The sequence below is a fragment of the Rhinatrema bivittatum genome, chromosome 9, assembly GCF_901001135.1.
Source record: "Rhinatrema bivittatum chromosome 9, aRhiBiv1.1, whole genome shotgun sequence".
NCBI classification, from domain to species: domain Eukaryota; kingdom Metazoa; phylum Chordata; class Amphibia; order Gymnophiona; family Rhinatrematidae; genus Rhinatrema; species Rhinatrema bivittatum.
Window position 1 is genome coordinate 169358892 of NC_042623.1, and position 23701 is coordinate 169382592.

Sequence of the window (23701 nt, forward strand, 5' to 3'; positions counted from 1 at the left end):
GTAGGCATTTGTATCAATATTATTTGTTGTGTTTTCTCAATAGAACATGCATTGGTTCATAAGGAGTGCTATTGCACATGGTAGGAGAGAGTGTTTATGTTGCTGTTATTAAGATGTCACCAGAAATATCTTTTTGTATGGTAAATTGAACAGGGAATGTCCTAGTTCTGCTCTGCACCCATTGTTGGGAGTCGAGGGGGTTCCTGTGGAATGCGGAGTGTATGGTTACATTTAGCCCCATCATGGTCACATGTTCAGTGTGTCACGCATGTGAGAACCATCTGTGAGGTGTGTCCCGACCGGAAAAAGGTTGAGAACCACTGTTCTAGGGAATACGTGTTTAGATATTTAAGTCCATTCCCATATGCTTTACAAAAAAAAAAGAACACTGACCATTTTAGTAGCCATCCTTTGGACTGACTCCATCCACTTTATATCCTTTTGAAGATGCGGTCTCCAGAACTGTAAATCGTTCTGGCCTCCACTACTCTCCTCCTTTTCTGAAGTCACAGCAGAGGGAACTGCCCATTTTCTTTCCTCCTCCAAACTCACTACTTGCTCCTCTGACCCCCATTCCCACCTAGTTCCTCAGCTCTATTTCCACTGAGTCATCCCTGCCATCTTTTTTTTTTTTTTTTTTTTTTATATATTCCGCTTTTTTCGCACTTTTTTTAGCTCTTCAAAGTGGATTACATTCAGGTACTGTAGGTATTTACCTATCCCCAGGGGGCTTGCAATCTGTCAGATCCTCAAATCACTTTCACCTGCTCGTGCTCCTGCTGCTTTCAAAACATGCTGTGATCACACCACTCCTACCTGCCCTACCAACTATTGTCCATCTCTCTCCTATCTTTTGCTTTCAAATTATTTGAACATGCTGTTCACTGCCACTGTCTTGACTTTTTCATCTAAAGTCATTCTTGATCCACTCCAGTCTCTTTTTCACCCTCTATATTCCACAGAAACAGCTCTTGCCAAAGTGTCTAATGACTCATTTATGGCTAAAACCAAAGGCCTTTACTCAGTCCTTATCCTCCTTGACCTATCTGTTGCTTAAACTACTGACCACCACCTACTCCTTGATACTCTGTCCTCACTTGAACTTCAGGACACTGTTCTGTCTTGGTTCTCTTCTTACCGCTCCCATTTTGCACTTTTAGTGTTTCCTCTAGCGGATCTTCCTCCATTGGTGCACCTCAGGATTCTATCCTGAGCCTACTCTTCCTCTCTCTGTATACTAATTCCTTCGACTCTAACACTTCAAAATCCATCCCTTCCTTTCTGAACATGTTACCAGAACTCTTATCCACTCTCTCCTTGCCTCCTGCTTAAGACTACTGCTTCCCAGTGAGCCATCTCTCTCCTCTACAATTTACTCAAAATTCAGCTATACCCATGTAACCCCCCTCTTCTGAAGTCACTACATTGGCTCGCTCTCTGTTCCCATGTACAGTAAAATTTCCTCTTACGAACCTACAAAAGCCTTCACTGTGCAGCTGCTCACTACCTCCTCTCTTATCTCTCTCTACATTCCTCTTTTTGTATCCAACTCATTAGGTATTTATTTATTTTATTTATTTAGGGTTTTTTTATACCGACTTTCTCGATATACAAATCAAATCAAGACGGTTTCCAAGGAACAAAACTTTCGCCGTAAGGCGTTACATTAAACAATAGATATAGTATTGAACAGGTCTTTACATTAAACATTTTAATGTAAACAGGTCTTTAAACAGGTCTTTACATTAAACATGAATCTTTTATTACATTCACTACATGAGAATAATCCCTCACCTGTGTGGATTCTCATGTGTGTGGTGAGGGCACTCCTCACAGGGAAGCTTTCATTACATTTGGTACATGAGAATGGTCGCTCCCCTGTGTGGATTCTCATGTGTGTGGTGAGGATACTCTTCACTGCGAAGCTTTTATTACATTCAGTGCATGAGAATGGTCGCTCCCCTGTGTGGATTCTCATGTGTTTTATGAGGGCACCCTTCTCAGTGAATCTTTTATTACATTCACTACATGAGACATAGATAGTGACATACATGAGGTATGTCACTATCTATGTCCTTCTCCTCTATCACCAATTCCTGACTGCACCATATTCTTGGAATAGATTTTGCCATGCTCCCTTTCTTGCCTTGTTTAAATCCCATCTAAAAACTCTTTTTGAAGCTGCTTTTAAATCTTAATCCCTGATTGTCCCACTTACAGGCTCATTAAGTTTTAACCATTTTCTTAATAAATTACATTTGTTTGTCTTAGACTGTAAGCTCTACTGAGAAGGGATTGTCTCTTATATGTTTTGGTATAGTGCTGCATATGTTGAGTAGCGCTAGTATTCCAAATGAGGTCTCAACAGGGACTTATGGAGGGGCAATATCACTTCCTTTCTTCTAATGACCATTCTTCTCCCTGTGCATCCAAGCATCTTTCTAGCTTTTGCAGTCACTTCTCTCACCTGAAAGACTATCTTGACTATCTTCTTTTGATTTATAAACATAAATTTCAACCCATACTATAAATCGCTCCCTTCGGTCTTTGCAGCCCAAATGCATGACTCGGCATTTTTTAGTATTACATCGTAGCTGCCAGACTCCAGGCCATTCTTCTAGCTTTGCAAGATTCCTCCTTATGTTTTCTCCATTTTCCAGGGTATCTGATGCAGATGTTGGTATCATCCACAAAAATCAAACCTCTCTCGATACTCCTTAAACTCTCTTACGAAAACACTAAAAAGAACCGATACAAGAACCATTCCCTGTGGCACACCACTAGTAATACCCATCTCTCCAGAGTGAGCTTTGACAATGGTTTTAGCAATGTTATTAATTATATCCTTGCACAATTGGATATATCAGTGGCTTCTGACACTTTGGACCATAATATCTTGCTTGCTTGCCCGCCTCTCACAATAAGTGGCCTTGTCTTTAAATGTTTCTCTTTATTCCTCCATGATCGTTCACAACAAGTCAATTGTTTTTTCAATCTCATCCTGGTTTATCCTATTTACAAGTGTCCTTCAAGGACTCTCATTCTCAGCAATATTATTCAATATATAACTCTAACCTCTTTGCAAACTTCTTGGAGGCCTTTATCTTCAATGTCATTTATTTGCTGATGAAATACAATCCTTTTACTCTGCTTCAGTTGATCAAAATATTAATAGTGGTCTTGTTTCAATATATTTGTGCACTAAAAAGAGCTGGCTGAGTTAAAAACTGACTCCCTTTATAATTTATCAAATACAGAAATCATGTATCTTAGCAGAACACAGCAAATCCATCTGCCTGTCCCAGTTATATTTCAATATTATACAATGTAATTTCTAAGAACATAAGAAAATGCCATACTGGGTCAGACCAAGTGTCCATCAAGCCCAGCATCCTGTTTCCAACAGAGGCCAATCCAGGCCATAAGAACCTGGCAAGTACCCAAAAACTAAATCTATTCCATGTTACCATTGCTAATGGCCGTGGCTATTCTCTAAGTGAACTTAATAGCAGGTAATGGACTTCTCCTCCAAGAACTTATCCAATCCTTTTTTAAACACAGCTATACTAACTGCACTAACCACATCCTCTGGCAACAAATTCCAGAGTTTAATTGTGCGTTGAGTAAAAAAGAACTTTCTCCGATTAGTTTTAAATGTGCCACATGCTAACTTCATGGAGTGCCCCCTAGTCTTTCTATTATCCGAAAGAGTAAATAACCGATTCACATCTACCCGTTCTAGACCTCTCATGATTTTAAACATCTCTATCATATCCCCCCTCAGCTGTCTCTTCTCCAAGCTGAAAAGTCCTAACCTCTTTAGTCTTTCCTCATAGGGGAGCTGTTCCATTACCCTTATCATTTTGGTAGCCCTTCTCTGTACCTTCTCCATCGCAATTATATCTTTTTTGAGATGCGGCGACCAGAATTGTACACAGTATTCAAGGTGCGGTCTCACCATGGAGCGATACAGAGGCATTATGATATTTTCTGTTTTATTCACCATGCCCTTTCTAATAATTCCCAACATTGTTTGCTTTTTTGACTGCCGCAGCACACTGAACTGATGATTTCAATGTGTTATCCACTATGATGCCTAGATCTCTTTCTTGGGTTGTAGCACCTAATATGGAACCCAACATTGTGTAATTATAGCATGGGTTATTTTTCCCTATATGCATCACCTTGCACTTATCTACATTAAATGTCATCTGCCATTTGGATGCCCAATTTTCCAGTCTCACAAGGTCTTCCTGCAATTTATCACAATCTGCTTGTGATTTAACTACTCTGAACAATTTTGTGTCATCTGCAAATCTGATTATCTCACTCGTCGTATTTCTTTCCAGATCATTTATAAATATATTGAGAAGTAAGGGTCCCAATACAGATCCCTGAGGCACTCCACTGGCCACTCCCTTCCACTGAGAAAATTGTCCATTTAATCCTACTCTCTGTTTCCTGTCTTTTAGCCAGTTTGCAATCCACGAAAGGACATCGCCACCTATTCCATGACTTTTTACTTTTCCTAGAATCCTGTCATGAGGAACTTTATCAAACGCCTTCTGAAAATCTAAGTATACTACATCTACCGGTTCACCTTTATGCACATGTGTATTAACTCCTTCAAAAAAGTGAAGCAGATTTGTGAGGCAAGACTTGCCCTGGGTAAAGCCATGCTGACTTTGTTCCATTAAACCATGTCTTTCTATATGTTCTGTGATTTTGATGTTTAGAACACTTTCCACTATTTTTCCTGGCACTGAAATCAGGCTAACCGGTCTGTAGTTTCCGGATTGCCACAGGAGCCCTTTTTAAATATTGGGGTTACATTTGCTATCCTCCAGTCTTCAGGTACAATGGATGACTTTAATGAGGTTACAAATTTTTACTAATAGGCCTGAAATTTCATTTTTTAGTTCCTTCAGAACTCTGGGGTGTATACCATCCGGTCCAGGTGATTTACTACTCTTCAGTTTGTCAATCAGGTCTACCACATCTTCTAGGTTCACTGTGATTTGATTCAGTCCATCTGAATCATTACCCATGAAAACCTTCTCCATTACGAGTACCTCCCCAACATCCTCTTCAGTAAACACCGAAGCAAAGAAATCATTTAATCTTTCCACGATGGCCTTATCTTCTCTAAGTGCCCCTTTAACCCCTCAATCATCTAATGATCCAACTGACTCCCTCACAGGCTTTCTGCTTCGGATATATTTTAAAAGGTTTTTACTGTGAGTTTTTGCCTCTACAGCCAACTTCTTTTCAAATTCTCTGTTAGCCTGTCTTATCAATGTCTTACATTTAACTTGCCAACGTTTATGCTTTATCCTATTTTCTTCTGTTGGATCTTTCTTCCAATATTTGAATGAAGATCTTTTGGCTAACATAGCTTCTTTCACCTCCCCGTTTAACCATGCCGGTAATCGTTTTGCCTTCTTTCCACCTTTCTTAATGTGTGGAATACATCTGGACTGTGCTTCTAGAATGGTATTTTTTAACAATGACCACACCTCTTGGACATTTTTTACTTTTGTAGCTGCTCCTTTCAGTTTTTTTCTAACAATTTCTCATTTTATCAAAGTTTCCCTTTTGAAAGTTTAGCACGAGAGCCGTGGATTTGCACACTGTTCCTCTTCCAGTCATTAAATCAAATTTGATCATATTATGATCACTATTGCCAAGCGGCTCCACCACCATTACCTCTCTCAACAAGTCCTATGCTCCACTGAGAATTAGATCTAAAATTGCTCCCTCTCTCGTCGGTTCCTGAACCAATTGCTCCATAAAGCTATCATTTATACCATCCAGGAACGTTATCTCTCTAGCATGTCCCGATGATACATTTACCCAATCAATATTGGGGTAATTGAAGTCTCCCATTATTACTGCAATACCAATTTGGTTAGCTTCCCTAATTTCTCTTAGCATTTCACTGTCCGTCTCACCATCTTGACCAGGTGGACGGTAGTATACTCTTATCACTATAGTCTTCCCCGACACACAAGGGATTTCTACCCATAAAGATTCAATTTTGTATTTAGTCTCATGCAGGATGTTTATCCTGTTGGACTCTATGCCATCCCAGACATAAAGCGCCACACCTCCTCCCGGGTGCTCCTTTCTGTCATTGCGATATAATTTGTACCCCAGTAGTGCACTGTCCCATTGGTTCTCTTTCCACCATGTCTCTGAAATGCCAATTAAGTCTATGTCATCATTCACTGCTAGATACCAAATTACAAAAACAGCACCCAAATCTTCTGGGGTGTTTGGCAAAATGACAATCTAATATATAAACAAACCCCCAGTGTATTTTAATTTTCTGCCGAATATCAAAAATAATTCTTTGCTGACAATCAAGTCTTAAATTTACATACTATTTGAAAGGTAAACCGCAAAGTATCGTGGGACCCTTGCATGTCACCCTGTAATTAAACAACAAAAAATTTTTGAAAAGGTAGAGGAAGGGTTTCATATATAAATTTCTCAGCCCAGCATAAGGTCTGTTGGATTTTCAAGTATAATCATCAACCAAACCTCCTCCACCTATGGATTTTTTTAAATTTCTGTGCAAACCCTAGTGAAAACTGCAACACAATTTTTTATCCCTTAAAACCAATTTTTCTTAAATATTAATTATAAAATACTCAAGCCTTCTTTCAAAAAGATTTCAAAGTCCCGACTTATCTGGCGATGTTAATCCACCCGACGTAGCTACGTTTCTGGTTCGCGCCGGAACCTTTCTTCAGGGGATATGTTCTTTTTAGAGCAGTCAGGTATACCGCGTTAGCTGAAAATCCTCTATAAGGCTGAAGTTTTCCAGACGCTATACAGCGTTCTTTCTGTCAACGCAAAAGTTTTCCAGACGCCATACAGCGCTCTTGCTCTCTTGCAGAGAGAGCAAGAGCGCTGTATGGCGCTGTATGGCGCCATACAGCGCTGTATGGCGCCGTATGGCGCCGTATGGCGCTCTTGCTCTCTGCAAGAGAGCAAGAGCGCTGTATGGCGTCTGGAAAACTTTTGCGTTGACAGAAAGAACGCTGTATAGCGTCTGGAAAACTTCAGCCTTATAGAGGATTTTCAGCTAACGCGGTATACCTGACTCTTGCTCTCTTGCAGAGAGAGCAAGAGCGCTGTATGGCGCTGTATGGCGCCATACAGCGCTGTATGGCGCCGTATGGCGCCGTATGGCGCTCTTGCTCTCTGCAAGAGAGCAAGAGCGCTGTATGGCGTCTGGAAAACTTTTGCGTTGACAGAAAGAACGCTGTATAGCGTCTGGAAAACTTCAGCCTTATAGAGGATTTTCAGCTAACGCGGTATACCTGACTGCTCTAAAAAGAACATATCCCCTGAAGAAAGGTTCCGGCGCGAACCAGAAACGTAGCTACGTCGGGTGGATTAACATCGCCAGATAAGTCGGGACTTTGAAATCTTTTTGAAAGAAGGCTTGAGTATTTTATAATTAATATTTAAGAAAAATTGGTTTTAAGGGATAAAAAATTGTGTTGCAGTTTTCACTAGGGTTTGCACAGAAATTTAAAAAAATCCATAGGTGGAGGAGGTTTGGTTGATGATTATACTTGAAAATCCAACAGACCTTATGCTGGGCTGAGAAATTTATATATGAAACCCTTCCTCTACCTTTTCAAAAATTTTTTGTTGTTTAATTACAGGGTGACGTGCAAGGGTCCCACGACACTTTGCGGTTTACCTTTCAAATAGTATGTAAATTTAAGACTTGATTGTCAGCAAAGAATTATTTTTGATATTCGGCAGAAAATTAAAATACACTGGGGGTTTATTTATATATTAGATTATCATTCACTGCTATACATTCTAATTCTCCCATCTTACTTCTTAGACTTCTGGCATTAGCATACAAACATTTCAAAGTTTGTTTTTTGTTTGTATTTTCATTCTGCTTTTTAATTGATAGGGATAAGTTAGAATATTTTAGCTCAGGTGAGTTTTTAGTTACAGGCACTTGGACTACTTTTCTTATTATTGGAACCTCACTGTCGGGATGCCCTAATTCTAATGCATCATTAGTATCCTTTGAAGATACCTCTCTCCGAACTATGCGCTGCTGAGCGACTGTCGGCTTTCCCCTTTGTTCTAGTTTAAAAGCTGCTCTCTCTCCTTTTTAAAAGGTTAGTGCCAGCAGTCTGGTTCCACCTTGGTTAAGCTGGAGCCCATCCCTTCGGAATAGACTCCCCCCTTCCCCAAAAGGTTCCCCAGTTCCTAAGAAAACTGAATCCCTCTTCCTTGCACCATCATCTCATCCACGCATTGAGACTCCGGAGCTCTGCCTGCCTCTGGTGACCTGCGTGTGGAACAGGGAGCATTTCAGAGAATGCTACCCTGGAGGTTCTGGATTTAAGCTTTCTACCCAAGAGCCTAAATTTGGATTCCAGAACCTCCCTCCCACATTTTCCTATGTCGTTGGTGCCCACATGTACCACGACAGCCGGCTCCTCCCCAGCACTGTCTAAAATCCTATCTAGGTGACGCGTGAGGTCTGCCACCTTCGCACCAGGTAGGCATGTTCCCTGTACGTACCTGGATCAGTCCAGACAGTGGGTTATGTCCCCAATCCAGCAGATGGAGTCAGCCAAAGCTTTGAGGGGGCGTCCCCAGGAGTGCTACTACCCCCTCTGCAGGAGTTCAGTATCTTCTGACTCCAGCAGATGCGAGTAGTGAATCCGGGTTGCTCCCGATTACCTCAGGCAGTTCTTGTATTTCTTCTCTGATTTGCTTTTCTCTCTGCCTACTTCTTTTTGGATCAAGTTTGTTTAAAAAAAAAAAAAAAGTTTAGAGGGCTCTAATTGGGAGGCGTGGCTTCCCTCGGTGTTTGTCTTGCTCTCTCTTCTTCTTCTCTCCTTGCGAGCGGGGTAGGTAAGTGTTGTTTTGCCTTTACTTTTCTCCTTGCTTGCAGCTGATCTTCGACGGAGGGGCTCGCGGAGGACATTAGAACCGGCCCCTCCGCGTTTTCTCTCCCTTGCCCGCGGCCATTTTCGCGGCTCCTCGTGGGCTGCAGAGGCAGGCAGGGAGAGCGTCGTCGGCGGGTCGCGCGGCCAGGAGGCCCCCCCGCGGTGCCGTTTTTCCTCCTTTCGGGTTGTGCAGGCCGTCCGGGCCCCCTCCCGCAGCGGCGCTTCCGTTCTCGGCCCCCCCCGAGGCTCTGCCGGGTGGTTTATTCTGCCGGGCCTGTTTACCTGCTCAGCCCCGATGCCGCGGCCAGAGCGCTGCTCTGCTTGCGGCGAGCTGGGCTCGCGGATCTCGAGGGAGGGCATTTGTGCGAGGTGTCTCCCCGGGGGGGAGGGCACCTCGCGGCCCCTCATCGATTTCCCCCGCTTAGCAGGTCTGCCCGGGCGGCGGGGGCCGGCCCCTCCCCCATTCCTGGCGGGAACGGCGGCCATTTTACACTCTGCACCCCCTGAAGGGGAACAGACGGCGTTTGGGACCGGGGATGCGGGGGAGTCCCCGCCACATTTACTCCCCGAATCGGACCCGGAGACAGTCCCACCGGGGGCCCCCCCCTCGGAGCCCCCCTCCGGGAGACAGGGGTTTTCCCCAGAGTTTATACTTTTGCTGCACACGGCATATCTGCAGAGCCTTGAGCCTCCCACGGGGCCTCCTCCACACAAGATACCGCGGCCCTCCCTACCCGCGGGGGCCCCTCTGCCTCCCCCGGCCCCCCCCGCTCCGGCGGGTGTGGGGGCCCCCCTCCCTCCCGCTCGCGCCCGGCTCCCGGGAAGCTCGGGGACTGCGGGCACAGGACCAGGTTCCCCTGGATCGGATCCGGCAGACCCGGGTCAAGGGGACTCCACTTCAGAAGGTGATGATCCGCACACGCTGCGTCTGTTCCAGAGGGAAGAGCTGGAGGACCTCCTGCCACAGGTTATTAAGGAGTTGGACCTCGATCCACCACCGGAGCCGCCCGCGCCCGTAGCGCCCGCTGTGGTCACTTCCTCTAGGAAGGGGGATCCGGTCCTGGCAGCCCGGAGGCCGAGGGCTCGGGCTTTTCCCATTCATGATTCTTTCCTCCAGCTTCTCACCGGGGAGTGGGATGCCCCGGAAGCTTCCTTCAAGGGCAGCCGGACCATGGAGAGGCTCTACCCACTGCCGGACGATTTTCTCGATCTCATCAAGGTACCGAAAGTGGACTCCGCGGTGACAGCGGTCACGAAGAGGACAACCATCCCAGTGACAGGGGGGTGCGGCCTTACGAGACGCACAAGATCGCAAGTTGGAGGTCTTCCTCAAGCGGGTCTTCGAGGTCTCCGCGGTAGGCTTGCGAGCGGTGATGTGTAGCTCGCTGGTCCAGCGGGCCAGCCTTCTCTGGGTTCAACAACTGCTCACCTCTCAGGTCCTACCGGCTGGGGAGGCCGCCCAGGCGGATAGACTGGAAGCGGCGGTTGCTTATGGCGCTGACGCCTCCTATGACCTGTTTCGGGTCCTCGCCCGCTCCATGGCCTCGGTGGTAGCGGCTCGGCGCCTTCTATGGCTCCGCAACTGGGCGGCGGACACATCCTCCAAGTCGAGCCTGGGCTCCCTGCCATTCAGGGGCAAGTTCCTGTTCGGGGAGGATTTGGATCAAATCATCAAGACGCTGGGGGAAAATGCGGTTCATCGCCTGCCGGAGGACAGGTATCGTTCCACCAGGACTTTTCCGTCCACTCGGACCAGAGCCAGAGCGCAACGGCGCTACCGGAACTACAGACCGGCGGCAACCAGGCCCTCTGCCCCCAGGTCTCAGCCCTGGTCTCGCTCCTTTCGCGGGCGCCGCCCCGCGCGTCCCGCCCCCGCAGCTGGACAACCTCCGCCCAAGTCCTCGCAATGATGTTCAGCTCGCCCACTCCGCCGTCCCCAGGATCGGGGGGCGACTGGCGTTCTTCTACGAGGAGTGGGCGCGAATCACCTCGGATCAGTGGGTCTTGGACACCATCGGACAAGGTTACGCGTTGGAGTTTGTACACGCTCCAAAGGGACGGTTCATATTCTCCCCTTGCGGCTCGGACACCAAGCGACAGGCGGTGCAGTTGACCCTGGACAGACTTTGGGAGATAGGCGCCATTGCGCCCGTGCCCTTCGGAGAGGTGGGATCGGGCCATTATTCCATCTACTTCGTGGTGCCAAAGAAGGACGGTTCCTACCGGCCCATTCTGGACTTGAAAGAAGTCAACAAATCACTTCGGGTGGTTCGGTTCCGCATGGAAACGCTGCGGTCCGTGATCGCGGCGGTGCATCGGGGGGAATTCCTGGCCTCCTTGGACCTGACGGAGGCCTACCTCCACATCCCCATTCGCCGGGAGCATCATTGTCTACTACGGTTCAAGATTCTGGATCAACATTTCCAGTTTGTGGCTCTCCCGTTCGGGCTGGCAAGGGCTCCGCGCACTTTCACCAAGATCATGGTGGTGGTAGCGGCTGCCTTGCGGAAGGAGGGGATCCTAGTTCATCCTTACCTGGACGATTGGCTCATTCGAGCGAAGTCTTTTCGGCATGGACAGGAGGCGGTGGCCAGAGTCATAGAGTTTCTGCAGTCCCTAGGATGGGTGGTGAACTTTTCCAAGAGCTCCCTGGTGCCCTCGCAGCGCTTGGATTTCCTGGGGGCGACCTTCGACACCCGTGTGGGCGCGGTCTTTCTACGCCAGGACAAGGCGCAAGCTCTACGGGAACACATACAACGGTTTTCTGCGTTATCGGTTCCCACCTCCTGGGACTACCTGCAGCTCCTAGGGGTGATGGGTTCCACCATCGACATGGTCCCTTGGGCATTTGCGCACCTCAGGCCTCTACAGAGAGCGCTTCTATCCCGCTGGAAGCCGCTTTCGCAGGACTACCAGGTGCTCCTTCCCCTACCGCTGTTTGCCAGAAACAGTCTGACCTGGTGGATGAATCCGGAGAATTTGGCCCGCGGCGTGTCTCTCGATCTGCCAAATTGGGTCGTGGTAACCACCGACGCCAGTCTTGTAGGCTGGGGAGCGGTCTGCGACCGCAGCGCCACGCAAGGAACGTGGTCCTCGGAGGAATCAAAGTGGTCCATCAATCTACTGGAGACCAGAGCGGTCAGATTAGCGCTCCAGCACTTCCTGCCTCTCCTCCAGAACCGGGAGGTCAGGATCTTATCGGACAATGCGACAACGGTGGCCTATATCAACCGGCAGGGCGGCACCCGCAGTCCGCAGGTCGCGCTCGAAACAGAGATGCTGATGCAGTGGGCGGAGCGGCATCTGGCCCGTCTGGCGGCCTCGCACATCGCGGGCGTGGACAACATCCAGGCCGATTACCTCAGCCGTCAGTTTTTGGACCCCGGGGAATGGTCCCTCTCCGACGAGGCGATGCAGCTGCTCGTTCGGCGGTGGGGATCCCCCCACCTCGACCTCATGGCGTCCGCACGAAACACCAAGGCTCCCCGGTTCTTCAGCCGCCGGAGAGAGCGGGGAGCGGAGGGCGTGGACGCTCTCGTACTCCCGTGGCCGGCCAACCTGCTCCTTTACGCGTTCCCGCCGTGGCCACTGGTGGGAAGACTACTCCGCCGCGTAGAGGTCCACCAGGGACCGGTGATCTTCGTCGCCCCGGAGTGGCCAAGACGACCTTGGTTTGCGGACCTGATCCAACTGGTGATCGACGGACCCATCCGTCTAGGACATCTCCCCCCGCCTCCTTCACCAAGGCCCGGTATTTTTCGACCAGGCAGAACTCTTCTGTCTTGCGGCCTGGCTTTTGAGAGGCGCCGCCTCCGGCGCCGGGGCTACCAGGAGGCGGTAGTCTCAACACTGCTGCGTTCTCGGAAGACTTCGACGTCGGTAGCCTATGTGCGAGTCTGGAAGGTGTTCGAGCTGTGGTGTGCCGGCCTGAACACGAGTCCCGCTGAGGCTTCGGTTCCTCAGATACTTCAGTTCCTGCAAGCAGGGGTGGACAAGGGGCTTGCATACAACTCTCTCCGGGTTCAGGTGGCCGCCCTTGGCTCGCTCCTGCGGGACGGGGGATCCCGGCTACAACACCCGGATATTCTCCGTTTTCTCAAAGGGGTCAAACACATGCGGCCTCCGGTGCGGAATCCTTGTCCTTCCTGGAGTCTCAACCTGGTGCTACGGGCCATGTCTGGCCCTCCGTTTGAACCACTGCGGAATGCGACGATCAAGGATCTCACTCTCAAGACGGTGTTTCTGGTGGCTATCTGCTCCGCTCGGCGCATCTCGGAGCTGCAGGCCCTGTCGTGCAGGGAACCCTACCTCCGGTTCTCGGACTCCGGGGTTTCGATTCGCACTGTTCCCTCCTTTCTCCCGAAGGTGGTGTCCGCGTTCCATGTGAATCAGACGGTGGAGCTCCCTTCCTTCTCCTCCTCGGAACCGAGGTCTCTCCGCCTTCTGGACGTCAAGCGCACCCTACACCTCTATCTGGAGGCTACGAATGATTTCCGGACTTCTGACCATCTCTTCGTCCTCTGGTCCGGCCCTCGGAAGGGAGCTCAGGCCACGAAGACGACCATTGCCAGATGGTTGAAGGCTGGCATTGCCGCTTCCTACATTGGGGTGGGACGGACTCCCCCGCCCGGTATTGTTGCGCATTCTACACGCTCTCAGGCGGCCTCTTGGGCGGAGACCCGCTCGGTCTCCTCTCAAGAAATCTGTAGGGCAGCCACCTGGAAGTCGTTACACACGTTCTCCAGACACTATCGTCTTCACCTCGCTTCCTCGGTCTTTGGACACTTTGGTGAGCAGGTTCTACGAGCGGGTCTCGCAGGACCCCACCCGGTTTAGGGACGCTTGGGTACATCCCACTGTCTGGACTGATCCAGGTACGTACAGGGAAAAGAAAATTATTCCTTACCTGCTAATTTTCGTTCCTGTAGTACCATGGATCAGTCCAGACGCCCACCGCATTTGGGTCCTATTCCTGCTCGACGGGGTTTTTCTCATACGGGACGGTAGTATTTTCTGTCTCTCATGATTGCTCAGTTCTTCCCTGTTTTGTCACAGTTCTGTTTTGGGGTTGACACGCTGACCTTTTTGTCCCCCCACCCGTTGGTGGGAAGGGTTCTACGGCTGATTGTTGCCGTTCATTAAACTTGATCCAATATGGGGGTTCTTGTTTTTACTCGGGCTTGGATATTCTCGATACTGAACTCCTGCAGAGGGGGTAGTAGCACTCCTGGTGACGCCCCCTCAAAGCTTTGGCTGACTCCATCTGCTGGATTGGGGACATAACCCACTGTCTGGACTGATCCATGGTACTACAGGAACGAAAATTAGCAGGTAAGGAATAATTTTCTTTTACCAGCCGATCCTCACGCCCACCAGCCACCCAGCTATCTACATTCCTAATAATCGAATCACCAACTATGACGGCCAACCTAACCCTTCCCCTCCTGGGCAGTAGGCCTTGGGGAGATATCCTCAGTGCGAAAGGACAATGCATCACCTGGAGAGCAGGTCCTTGCTACAGGATCCTTTCCTGCTGCACCCAGTTGATGCTCTCCCATCATGAGACCTTCTTCCTCCAAGGCAGCACCAGGGCTGCCAGTCTGAAGTTGGGACTTGGCTACTATGTCCCTGAAGGTCTCATCTATATACCTCTGTCTACCTCAGCTCCTCCAGGTCTGCCACTCTAGCCTCCAGAGATCGGACTCGTTCTCTGAGAGCCAGGAGCTCTTTGCATCGCATGCACATGTACAACTTCTCACCGGTGGGTAAAAAATCATACATGTGACACTCGATGCAAAAGACTGGGAAGCCCCCCTCTTGCTGCTATAAGAAGTATGTAATCTAAGGACAATTTCTGAATCTTAGCCCTCTTTCAAGCCTCACATAAAAAAGTGATACAGGGATGCTTACCGGAAATTAAGAATTATGTGCAAACTGAAGTTGTATCTGCAGCCTAATGACTTTAGAACAGTTCTCCAATCTCTGCTGCTCTCAAAGCTTGGACTACTGCAGCTCCAGATATTTGGGCTTGCCAAATACTCAATAAAAGCACTTCAAATCATTCAGAATACTGTCAGGCACATAGACATACAACCACATATCCCTGGTGCTAATGTCACTACACTGGCTACCAGTTCAACAAAAGAATCCACTTTAAAATTCTCACCATGGTTCATAAGGCCATGAGTGGTAAGGTACCTGCCTCTCAATTCAATATTTAAGGTTTATCAACCTACCAAAGTAATAAGGTCAGCAGGCTAATGCCTCCTTGAGGTACCAAGCTTTCGAGAGATAAAACTCAGAAAATATATGTTCTCCATCATGGGCCCATCATGATGGAACCAACTACCCATTGACATTCGTAGAGAAGGCAGCATAAAAACTTTTAGGAAAAATTTAACACATTCCTATTTTGTGAGGCCTTTAATATATGATTATATCTAACAGATAAAATTTTTGGAATTATTTTTTTCTGTTTTTTATATAACTACTGCTGTTAGTTGTTTTATTGTTGTCCTAGTATGTTATTATATTTATTTTTATGCATGTTCTGTAGCTGTAAGCCACTTTGACTATGTTAAAGTGATATATAAATTTCAAATTAAAAAAAAACAAAACAAACCCCCAACAAAACACTTTTATCTGTTAATGTTTTCTTTAGTCCTGCCAGACCAGCAGGTCATGTCTTCCTGCCAGCAGCAGAAGACAGAGAAAGTGAAAGCACAAAGCTGATTTCACGACCCCTATAAAAAGTTTGGTGCTGCCTTCAGCTCTTCAATATCCAATGTCAAAGCTAAGATAACCATAGGCAATTGTTTGTTTTGGTTTCCAAATCACCATTTAAAAAAACAACAAAAAACCCCCAACTTCATTCCATAACACAGGAATAAGAATCTCTATTCCTAGCACACAATTAGGCTAGCTGCTGTCAGAATGGGCAAAGTAATTTATTTTATTGAATAGACTTTTTTATACAAATGTTTGTAACTAGCCGTCACAACGGTTTACAATAAAAACTAATACATAGTATCTACAAAATAGGTGAACATAAGTAAATAAAATCATAGTAATCGGTAAGAGGAAGAAAATACATCATCAGTTAATAATCATACTAAACAGATTTTCTAATAAAATAATTAAGTAAAAACTCAAATAAAAGCTCTAAACTTAAAAAATAGAATAATAAATAGAAGAATGGTTAAAAATAGTTCATAAAGACTTAAAAACAGGTTGTGCAATGTAATTATAGTGATGGTTTAACAGATGCCTTCTTTGTATGCCTGCTTGAATAGCCAGTTAGTTGCTAGATTTCTGAAATTAGTAAACTAACTGCCCTTGATTGCTGCAGCTTTCCTGGCTGGGTTCTAGACTGGTCTGGCAGGACTAAAGGAAAGGAAATTAACAGCTAAGTTTAAATTTCTCCTTCCTTATCATATATGCCAGATCAGTCCTTATCATATATGTACCAAAGCTCCATCCAGACCAGGTGGGATGAACCCATGCTAGCTCTCAGGACTCCTATCCCCAAGGCATAACCTCTCCCGGCCTGTACATCCACAATAAGGTGCTTAGAGCAGGGATGCAGTGGAAGCAAGGGTCTGCCCCTGCCACTGTTGTCTGTAAAGACAATTCTGATTTTGCCTATGAAGACTCCTGCACCCTTGTTGAGCAAGGTCATTGGCCCTCTGAGACCTGTAAACTCTTGTTGGAGCAGGCAAACATGTCTCTCTCCTCAGTTGCTCTTGAAATTGATGCCTTAAAAATCACTGTGCTTTAATAAGACACATTAATAGATCAAAGATCTATATGAGAAGAAACTGGTCATCTACAAACATCTCAAAGGTAACCTTTAACAGACTAAGTGGTTGTCCCTGTCCATGTCACCTGATGTTCTTATCCTCATAAGCATAAAAAGCCCGATTCCAACAGAAGTGAAACACCCTTCAAAAAAGGAGAATACTGGGTGCAGAGATAGCCTTTCCTTTCAAATTACCAAAGGCCACCAAGGAGACTGACTTCAACAAGACTCAGAGATGCTACCCTATGAAACTTGAGAAGAAGGGATGCCGCATCCCTTTTAAAGCTAAGCTCACTTCCAAGTCTAGGAGAGTTCCCGCAGTGGCCTTGTGTTTTTTAATACTTAGAAGAAAGTATCTAATCAGAGCTTTTATGACGGTGTCTCTTGCAGCAGGCCAGAGTCAATCTCTGCCCTCTATGATATCTGTGGATTATGCTTTCATCTCAGTCTCCTCTGGCAGAAGGACAAGATCGAAGGAATGGACCCTTCAATGGGAAATATTGTCTCCTTGTGTAAACTGACCTTGCAGAGGCCCCAACCTCTAAAGGTTTGTTACATAGTTCTTTTTCGTGCCACTGAAGGCTGTATTAAGTATCCTCATTACGAGGCCCGGTTGTCTTTATAGGAAGGTTGGAAAAGAGAATGGAAGGAATCTTCTAAGGAAGAATACTCTGCTTAAGGGAAAGGGTGAAAGAGCACCCCTGCTTGCACCTTCAGAACTCAGTTCAGGGTATGTCCAGGCTTCCAGCAGAAAGGATGGATGCCTATCATGGTTCTACCAGAATCTCCAAAACCCCTGGTTCTTGATTTCCGTTTTCAGTTGATGAGCCTGCTTGTCATGGAACATCAAGGGTCTGATCTGAAATACACTCATGAAAGTACACCGCCTGATCCTTTGTAATGCAAAGGCCACTTCTGCTGGTCCTTACGCTTCAGGGTCTCAAGTGGGTCAGCTCAAAAACATTTGTCTGGATGATGACAGTGTTGGCTACTAGATCCTGCAGAAGGACCTTGTCCCAGACCAAAACTGGCTCACTTACGAAGTTACATGAGGACTACTATATTCCCTATCTGTTCACATCAGCAAATGGCATTACATTGACAGTGATGACCTAGGCTGCATTCTGAGCTAGAAGCCAGGATTTCTGGATTGCTAGGAGGGCTGGTTCTGGCCATGTTCCTAGACTTGAACTTATTGGTTCTCCACTAGGATTCCTGCCCTTCTTTAGCAGCACTGGATCTTAACTCCCTTCTCAACCTATAAGATTCATGCCTATGGTGCAAAAGAACCATGAAGGAGACTCAAAAGCCATTCCCTGCAGGAGGCAATTGTGAAAAGCCACCAGCTCAGGCTCTTTATAACCTCCTTAGAAAGAGGGAAAAATAGCCTTGTGACCTTGGGCTACTGAATTATCATCCTGAGAGGAGAGCAAATTGAGTGTGATGCACATGGGTCAGTACCTAAGGTACTACATTCACGTACACTGCCCTGGAGCCTACAATACGCAGAACAGACCAAGCTCAGGGTAGACATGGAATGAGAGAATTGAAAGAGAATGAGGCCTTGAGCCCGTGACATCCAAAGCCATAAGGTCACCTTTCTTCTTTGGAGACATGAGGGTCTGCCAAACTTCAGAGCTTGTGAAGGACTAATTGCTATTCGAGATAATCATCAGTCAGCATAGGTTTTCCACACCCGCATAATCCTGGGCTTTCCTGCTCCACCTTGGCCCTGAATAGTCTGACTAAAGGAGGAACAAAATTCCCTCCATGCATAGGGAGGCCTTTGCTACTCCCTGACAAGACAGGTATCTAGAATCCTGGTTAGCATAAGGGGAGAGCCTTGTAAGCATCAGAGAGGGATCCAGGATAATGCATCTGAGAAATATCTGGTAGTAACCCCTGGAGGGAATGTACCAGTGTATCTATGTCGGGAACCACCTAAGAAAACGGTCTGCTATTCTCCATGGGAACAAGAATAGAATTCACCACCTCTGCTAATAGACTTGAAATAAACAGTACTATGTTCCCGAATTATTTTCGAGGAAGAGACAGAGCCTCAAAATCGGTGACTGACCAAACCAGTCTAATACCACTGTCCCTGAGGCCTATACTGAGGGGATAAGGAAAGCCCCCCAGTGGTGTTCCACCACCTAGTGCATAAGACTAACTGTTTCCATGAAGGAGCACCCAGAACCCAGCCACCTGCAACAAGGAGGCAATTACCTCAGCCAAATCCAGTGTCCTGGAATACTTCACGGAGCAAGAGAGAGAGCTGCCTGAGCAGATTGCTCACAGTTTTTGAAATGGCCCCTAATCATAACCAGGTCTGGTTGGTGAGATGAGGAGCTTCAGATAAGCACCCCTAGCTGGCCTCTGAACTTTGGTCCCTAAGCCTCCAGGACCACTCTACAAGACAGTTCTCTTAAACTGTACAAGGCCAAAACTGCAACAGACATCGCTCTGTTGGGGGGGGGTTCCTGAAAGGCACAGCCGTAAACTCTGTGGCCCCATCTTGAACTAGCACTGTCCAGGTCAGATTGGGGGGGGGGGGGGGGGGTCTGACCAATAGAAACTCCTTGCATCACTTACCTCCTCTGTGTAAGACTCGCCAGCTGTGAACCCGATCAGGTGTAGGAAGGTTCAAGACCTCCCCCCCTTCTGCACATCATTAATTGTGGGAAGGGTCACCATGGCCTTCACTGAATGATGCTGGACCCAATGCAGGAGGATTTGTCACAAAGCCACTGTATACAGCAGCCTGGGGAGAGAGAGAGACTAGAGAAAAAAAAAAGACTGTTTAAGCAGTGCCTCACTCTTTCTATCATGGGGACCCTGAACATTTTGCTTTCCTCCACCAATTGTGGTTTAAAGCGATGAGGGCTACTCCCCCTCCCCCCAGCAATCCAAAACCTTATCCTTCTCTTCCCTTGGAAGGAAATATAGATCTCGCACAGTCTTGGCCACCTTGGCTAGAATCAGGTGTCCCACCCTGAAGAGATCCCATCTCCAGCAATCAAACATAGCAGGAGGCAATCTGTGGGGGGCAGGCCCGAGTACCCAGAAATATGGGATTCTCCTACAGATTGTCTCCTCTGAGTGCTGTATGGGGGTCATGCCCAGAATTAAGGGTCACCAGCTTCTATCTCCTGACAGTTTCCCACTGAGGCATTATCCCCCTTCTGAGGAAGCTACTTCCTCCTCTTGTCCTGCCAATTAACTAGGACTGTCCCAGCCAAAGGTGCTTTCTAGTACACTTAACGTCGCCAAAGCCAGCCTGATGTTCTTCCATTTGGGAACATGAATAATGGCTGGGACATGCTAAAGGAGGAATACAAAAGATGCCCCCCCAAGCAGAACCACTGTGGTATTTTTTTTTTTTTTATAAATAGGCTGCAGTCAAATTGGGTCTTAACAGCCTCCTTTGTGTAGAGGGGAAGAGAGCCGGTTCTACAGGCTGTTCCCTCAATGGCTTCACTAGTAAAGAGCAGAAAAGAGGAACGCCAACATGCTTGGAGGTCACGTTGCTGCAATAGCGAACTGGAGCTATGCAGACTCTGCTACGCCTGAAGGTAAACCTGTAGTTCCCCATGGAACGTCTCCATTCAACTAATCGGAGGGAAAAGAGAGGTAAAGAGCCTGGCATGCTTAGCGTTGCTAGAATTTCTTTTTGCCTCAAAAACGGCAGGAAAATGACTGCTAACCCTGCCAAAACGGGCACACACTAACCGGGTCCTGTTCCATATGCACCACAGTGCTATTTCCACCCATAGAGACATTTGGGTGAAAGGTTTTGTAGTTTTGTCTTGATGTATATTTAAGATTAGATTTTATATGTTTATTTATTTGTAATGTTATGTAAACCGCAATGAACATGAAATTGTATGGAAGTTTGCGCTGTACAAGTTTTTAAAATAAATAACTAACTAGAAGCCAGGGCTTGAACTGCGGAATCCACCCAGTTTTGCTTGTGCCAGCGTGCATTCCCTCTTGCCTGGCACCTACCTGCTCAAAGGCCAGGCAGAATGCACCAGATGTCATGCTGAGCCGCCATGACTTACCTATGGCGGCTCCACATGGAGAGACCAGAAGCCAGTGGAGGGAGGGAGAGGGCAGGGTGAACACAGTTGAGCCCTTAAAATCTAAATCTGGCACAGTATCATAGGAGACCAGGAAAAAGTTCAGGGAAAAGGCTATGCTACAAACCTGTTTTTATTTCCCTCTAATTTTTAAACACTCAGGGAAATCAGTCCAAAGAATGTTGCACTAGGAGCCTAGTCAGTAGCTCCTGCTACTGAACCCAAAGAAATCAAGCCACTGGGGTACTATGACCCACCGATGCAGGAACTCAGACCCCCAAAATGAGCTGGTTCACAAGGGAGATTCAGTCCAAGAGGACTGTCTCCTGGAGTACCCCCAGAACTCAGCCTACGTTCCACTACGAACCTGGGCCCAAGACCTTCCTGAAAGCAGCCTACTCATAGTTGCACCACCAGTCCACATGTCTACACTATCTACTAGAGAAATACTGAAGAGCTGAAGGCAGCACTAGACCTTTACAGGAGGATTGAAATCAACTTTGAGCTTTTTCCCCCCCCTCGGACTTCATCTGCCAGGCAGAAGGACATAACCCACTTGTGTGGGCTGGTATGGCATGGAAGATAAGGAATTACCACTATCCTTTATCCCCTTCTGACCAACTGCTTTTTAACCTAGTCAGAAAAAGTTTGAAATGAAAGTCTGATCAGTTCAAGTTTGAAGATTCAATGCAACTGCGGTAAAGTGTGACACTGCCCCCCCCCCCCCCAGACAAATGTTTAAATAAAAGGCATGAAAAAAAAAGATTGAGAAAGACTAATTTTCAAGTTATGGCACTTATTAGTGCGCATTTTGAGTGGTTATTTTACATGCAAAAAGGAAAAATACCAAGACATAACATTTGGGCCCCATGATGATAAATGTGAAAGAGCATAGAGAAAAAAAGTGGTTGAAGCCTGGTATAAGGGGCCTTAAAACATTTAATAAGCAGGCCTGAAAAAACAGGTGGTGTATGTAAAAATATTTAACACTACCTTTGACAGTGTAAGGAGGAAGTGTGGGTACAGTAAGATTATGCTAAAAATGTGGGGAAAAATTATTTTAAAGTGTTAAAAAACCCATTCAAGCAGGAAAACATTTAGGTACGAGGACTTCAAGCGTTGAATAACTGATAGATATGTTGGAGTGAATCCATTCTAGGGTGCAGTTCAATAGGAGGGTTAGATTGCCATACTGGGTCAGACCAAAGGTCCATCAAGCCCAGTATCCTGTTTCCACCAGGGTCAAACCAGGTCACAAGTACCTGGCAGGATCCCAAGGGGTAGAAAGATCCCAAGCTGCTTATCCCAGGGAAAAGAAGTGGATTTCTGCAACTCTGCCTTAATAATGGATTATGGACTTTTCCTACAGGAACTTGCCCAAACCTTTTTTAAATGCATCTACACTAATTGCTTTCACCACAATCTGGCAACGAATTCCAGAGCTTAACTATGCATTGAATAAAAAAAAATTTTGTATTAGATTTAAATCTATCACCTAGTAATTTCATCATGTGTCCTCTAGTCTTTGTACTTTTTTTTAAGAGAGTAAACAACTGATTAACATTCATTCCACTCCATTATTTTATAGACCTCTATCAAATCTCCCTTCAGCTGTTTCTTCTCCAAACTGAAGACTCCTTAGCCTTTCCTCATAGGAGACCTGCTCCAACCTCTTTATCATATTGATCTCTCTGTACTTTTTCTAATTCGGTTATATTTTTTTTTTGAGATGTGGTGACCAGATCTGCACACAATACTCAACATGGTCGCACCATGGAGTGATACAGAGGCATTATAATAATCCCGATTTTATTCTTCATTCCTTTCCTAATAATCCCTAGCATTCTATTTGCTTTTTTGGCTGCTGCTGCACACCGAGCATAAGATTTCAACATATTTTTAACGATAACACTAGATCCTTTTCCTGAATAGTGGCTCCTATTGTGGAACCTTGCATTATGTATCTAGGTTACTCTTAAGTGCATCACTTTGCACTTGTCCTCATTAAGTTTCGTTTGCCATTCTCATGCCCAGTCTCCCAGTTATTAGTGGTGTCTATAATGGCCTTGCCTTCTACACAACTCAAATTTGTCAATTCAGATTGCGACATTTTTTCTCAGTGAATATCAGTTGATTATCCCCTTTATGATGATTAATCTTTAGCTAACCGCCACCCCCAGTTCATTGGTAAAGAGAACAAATATTTTGGGCAGCTTGAGCTGTAAATATAAATGCTTTTAAAATCTCTTAAAACAAATTTTAGCTTACAATAGCAAATTTTTCCTGCGCAAGGCAGATTGTCAATTACTATGCAATCTGGATTACTTTCCACTTTAGCCTGCATTTTCAGCTCCTCCAAGGAGACCAATCTATTGTGACCCTTATTCCTAAAGACAGTTTATTTCCTCTCTCACTTTTGCTAATTCTTCTCCTCTTTTTTGGTGTAGTCAAACCATTTGAGAAATCACAATCACAGATTCTTATCAATTATAATCACAAACTATGAATGCATTCACTGCAAAATCAGAGCATAAAAAAGAAAATTAGGAAGAGGTCAATAATTACGTTCAGAAGCATCTGAAGGAATTAGCAAAGCTAATATAAAAATGTCTATTACATTAAATATCATACTTTAACATCCGCCCCTTCCACATGTGTGAAAGGTTAATTTCCTCCAGTGTTTTCCACACCTGCTTTGTACCGGAGCCTTGGATATTGTCAGCATCAGAGAGTTTATCTAAATGTATTCAAGCCTCCAGCTATTTTAGCAGATCGCCACCAAAGTTCCTGAAAATCTCTAGCACAGGAGGGCCTTTGGAATGACTTATCCGAAGTAAACGCATTACAAAAAAAAAAAGCACCGAGAGCAGTTCACCTTGCACCGCTCC

The 23701-nt window shown here is 46.2% G+C and overlaps 1 protein-coding gene across 6 annotated transcripts in view; it reads right to left on the reverse strand.

Moving 5' to 3' along the window:
* Positions 1–23701, reverse strand: part of THAP4 (THAP domain containing 4) — a 150394-nt gene that overhangs the window by 125704 nt on the left and 989 nt on the right. Inside the window, exon 1 of one of the 6 annotated variants that reach the window (XM_029616338.1) lies at positions 23504–23629. The exons of 4 other annotated variants lie outside the window; for them this stretch is intronic. In XM_029616338.1, the coding sequence (XP_029472198.1) occupies positions 23504–23538 (35 nt within the window). In that variant the 5' untranslated portion in view covers positions 23539–23629. Of the gene's footprint in view, positions 1–23444; positions 23468–23503; positions 23630–23701 lie in introns of those variants that run through there. One more of the 6 variants, XM_029616340.1, reaches the window with a different exon arrangement.